The 4,167-nt window shown below is 47.0% G+C and overlaps 1 protein-coding gene across 3 annotated transcripts; it reads right to left on the reverse strand.

The window, feature by feature from the left end:
* Positions 1-1,149: 1,149 nt before the first annotated feature.
* Positions 1,150-3,955, reverse strand: LOC119269767 (5'-3' exonuclease-like). Of its 3 annotated transcripts, none has more exons than XM_037551686.1 (6): positions 3,540-3,955; positions 3,332-3,463; positions 2,989-3,223; positions 2,656-2,878; positions 2,136-2,252; positions 1,150-1,423 (listed from the first exon to the last, which is right to left on the reverse strand). In XM_037551686.1, the coding sequence occupies exons 1-5, from the start codon at positions 3,888-3,890 to the stop codon at positions 2,156-2,158; spliced, it is 1,038 nt and encodes a 345-aa protein (XP_037407583.1). In that variant the 5' UTR covers positions 3,891-3,955; the 3' UTR covers positions 1,150-1,423; positions 2,136-2,155. The 3 variants fall into 3 exon arrangements, with proteins under 3 accessions (XP_037407583.1, XP_037407584.1, XP_037407582.1); XM_037551687.1 differs by having other exon boundaries at positions 1,150-1,493; XM_037551685.1 differs by lacking the exon at positions 1,150-1,423 and having other exon boundaries at positions 1,898-2,252.
* Between the last annotated feature and the right edge of the window lie 212 nt (positions 3,956-4,167).

The raw sequence follows: 4,167 nt of genomic DNA on the forward strand, positions 1-4,167 counted from the left end.
CGGACGCAGCTCGGTTCAGCGCGGCGAACCCCATCGCCATCGGATTCCTTCCATCGGGACCAGCCCAACAGCGGCCCCGCCCGTGGTACTGCTGCGAGAAAGAACTGATCAAGCGGGAGAGGGGGTAGCTCGGGTGACTCGGGCTTAGCGCTCCGTCCAATCTTTGGATCTTTATATATATCGACGTGAAAAAACAAGGTAGTAGGGCAGAGAGAATAGAACACGGCACATGGAAACATGCTGAGATGAAGGTGAGCGTACGAGCTTTCCAATTATTAAGTACTGGCTCGAGCACGTTTTGGGGTTAGCCATATCTCTGCCGTGCCGTCAGGATCCAAAGAGCTAGGACACTCGCAGATAAGATAAATGAATGGAAGTGTAAAAAGCTATGCAGTGAAGATCGGAGTATGAATGAAATCCAAAGTGCACCACTCCTCCGGTATCCGGGGAACCGGAAAAGGCACTCTTGGTCTCATATGACTTTGCTATTCGTCAGCGTGTTTATTTGTGTGTGTTCGTATTAGCTATGTGCATCCTATGCAGAGACCGAGTGTATATTTATTATTCTTGTGTCCCCTTGATGCTTTATTTTAAGTAAATAAAATCCACCTTTTATCGGAAAAAAAGCTGCAAATCCTAACAAACTGCCTATTCGGCTAACAGTACTAGCATTAGTGTTGGTAGGCCATTTTGTGCCGGAGCGCCATGAGTAAACATGAGGAGGAAAAACAGACAGCATTCTGAAACAGATCCTGTCTTACCCTACTGCCTCCCGTTCAGTCCCAGCTAGATTCTTCAGAACGGACAACTACTAGCATTTGAATCCGTTCCTAGTCCGGGCCTTGGATTCCATTTCGACGGCAACGGTCGCAAGACCGATGCGCCACTGTCCGCGCTGCCGTTTTTTGGAGCCTTTGCACAAGTCAGGACTCAGGAGCGATCAAGTCCCGGAGATCCACAGCCCCAGGCCATGCTTTTCGAGGCAGCAAGATGCTCTTCCCGAATCATTCCATACCTTCCCATTCCCGGCCCGGGGTCCCGTCGTGAAACTCTCCATCACCAAACCCAATCAATCAATCAACGAAAGAAAAAAGCTAAAAACAAACCAGAGCACAGATTTATCATCCAATGCCACAACAAAGCCTCGCTAGATTTGGCCAGCGCCCCACGAACCGAGACCAGCACAGTATCCAATTAGCAGCAGCGAGTGATAGCATCCGAGGATCGCATTACATGAGATCAGATCTGCAATCTGTGTTGGCTCCCTTAAGATATGCTATACTAGCGTGACAAAATAGCTGAGATAGCATGTCCGGTGCCTGTCTTCGGGCGAGACCATGGGTCGCTCCGTCACTGTGACGCTGCACGTAGTAGTACTACACTGCTCCTGGACCACGCCTCTGCGTCTTGTAGCCGGCATCACCTGCTCGCTCAACGAGATGAAAACAGCGTGGGCTGGTTAGACACAGCTGCTGTTCGTTCCAGTTCTGAACCTAGAATTGCCATAAACACGCACTGAGTGATGCTACTGTAACCGAAACCACACAACAGTTCGTCCCAGAAGGACACTGTTTCTGACGTGTTCAGACCATGAATGACTCGGGAAACTAACAGTAATAGGAGTAGTTTGCATACCTATGCTACAAACTCTGCTAAAAATTGAAGGCCCTTCTGTTAAATGATACTCCCTCCGTTCACAAATATAGGATGTTTCGGATGTTTCAATATGGACTATATACGGACTGAAATGAGTGAACCAACACACTAAACCACGTTTATATACATCCGATTCGCAAAAAAGTTACTCTAGAACATCTTATATTTGTGAACGGAGGGAGTAGACAGCAACCGGCAGCTGGCAAAATTCCCAGAACAAGAACTTCCTACTCAACTGATAGGAACAATGTACTACTTTCAGTTTATTCCAGCACCTCAGCCACACATGACCAGTCTAACAATACTTCGGTTTCAGTATTATTACAAACAAAGGATCTGTGACAGAAATTCTCTTACCAAGTAACCTTGCCAAGAGACTGCCTCATCTAACTATTGAAAGCCTTTTTTTCACTGATGATGGTCTGATGGTAAGTAGAGCTTAAGAGGAAGAAACAAAATTGGTCATATTTGCTTTTTACCCGCTATTTAGCTTCTGTCCTTAGTTGAATTTAGTGATGAAGTCAGATAACACACTGGTGTCATTACAAGTGTCCCTTGTGGATAACCATCTGTCATCAAGCTGAACATTTACATCCCTGTTCCAGGAGAAAGAAATAAGTCATTTTTTCATACGCCACCAAGAATTCAGTTCAGCCTTACTACAAAGACATATCTGTAACCATACGTCCAGTATGCTACTACATTTGCACACTTGCTTGGTAGAAAAAGAAATAGTATTACCTCCGTCCCAAATTATTAGTCTTAAATTTGTCTAGATACGGATATATCTAACACTAAAATGTGTCTAGATACAGATCTAGACAAATCTAAGACAAGTAATTTGGGCCGGAGGGAGTACATGGCAAGTTTTGTACCTTAATAGTACAATAAGCTATTTACATTGACTCCACAATGCAAAGTTTATGTATATAGATGCCAATATATGGATATGATCGAAGGGAAAGTTATGTATGTTCATTATATCAAAAAAGTTCATACCTCCTCAAACTGAGAATTTCATAGTTTTTTCGCAAGTAATCTGCATGCTTGACTAAAACATCCTGGGCATACTCCTTGCCTACAGTTCTAACTGCAGCTGTATTAAGTAGGTTTTCTAATGAACCATGTTTGTTCAGTAGTTTCACCGCAGTCTTGCGACCAAAACCAGGAGCCAGATGCTGGATTCCCGGAACACCATCTGCTTCATCACCCATAAAGCATCCTACACAGCATAACTTCTAATGCATCAGTTGAAAAGATAGAACCAGACAGCAATTGATGAACAAAAAAGAACTGAACAGTTGCAGATTATCCTACAAGATATATACTCACTGAGGCTCAAATCTACAGTTGGATCACACTTGTATTGTGCAACATAATGCCTCAGCGTATAAAAGGACCATCGGCCAATCTCAGGAATGGGCATAACTAACTGAACATCTTCAGATATCAACTGCTTGAAGTCCTTGTCTGGCGAGGCAATGACAACTCTATAACCTTTCTGTAATACTTGCTTTGTCAAGGTAGCCACTACATCATCTGCCTCGTATCCATCGACTTGCACAATCTGAGTTTGTTGTTAACAAAAACATTAGGATCAGAAAGAATTGTGACAAAGAGAGCATTGCGGATTGCGCAATTAACACACTGTGTCTGCCATCTTTGGTCCACCCACCGGAACATTGCACTCGCAGAGCACGTCAACCACGCGGGAATCGGCACCGGTGCCTACGCCGCGAGTCCGGTGCGCTTTGTAGGACGGCAGCAGCCGCCTCCGGTACTCGTTCCCAGCTGCCCCGTCGAAGACCTAGAACAAAGAGACAGAATTAGTAATTCACTGCGAAGATGAATCCTTTGTAGAGTCTGGGAGGGTGTACACTCACGGCCACAACGGGGTCCCGGAGGCTGACGTGCGTGAAGAAGAGCGCGAGCCAGCGCGCGAAGGCGCCGAGGCTACGCTGGGAGCCGCGGAAGCATATCGGGTTGACGTCGAGGAAGAAGACACGGTCCTTGGAGGGCCTCGCCGGGGCGTGGCCTCTGCCCGCCAGGTGTTTGCGGGAATGCCTCGCAGACGGCGGGGGCGGCGGGCTGGAGATCGCAGAGGTTGAAGGGGAGGAAACCGTCGACGGAGATGCGCGGAGTCGTATGGGACGATATCTAAGGGGCGCCGCGGCGGTGACCGGAGCTATCGCCGACGCGGGGCCCGTGCCCACGGCGGGCAGCGGCATTGGCATGGCGCTGGGTTTGGTGGGAAGGGAGGGGGTGTGGGGGAGTTGCGGATGTGGATAAGGGGCCGAAAGAAACAGAAACAGGTGCTCAGATTTTTCGAAAGCCCATCTGACATAATGGGCTAAAATGGTACCGCTATAGTTTGAGATGTGGTGGGCTTAGGCCGTCCCATCTTAACAAAGTGGGCGTTTTTTTAAAAACAAAGTGGACATCTGGAGCGAGTAATTTGTCTCAAAAAAAAAAAAAAAACTGGAGCGAGTAATATTTTTCTAGTGGTCTGAA

This window comes from Triticum dicoccoides, chromosome 3A (genome assembly GCF_002162155.2).
Source record: "Triticum dicoccoides isolate Atlit2015 ecotype Zavitan chromosome 3A, WEW_v2.0, whole genome shotgun sequence".
Classification (NCBI taxonomy): Eukaryota; Viridiplantae; Streptophyta; class Magnoliopsida; order Poales; family Poaceae; genus Triticum; species Triticum dicoccoides.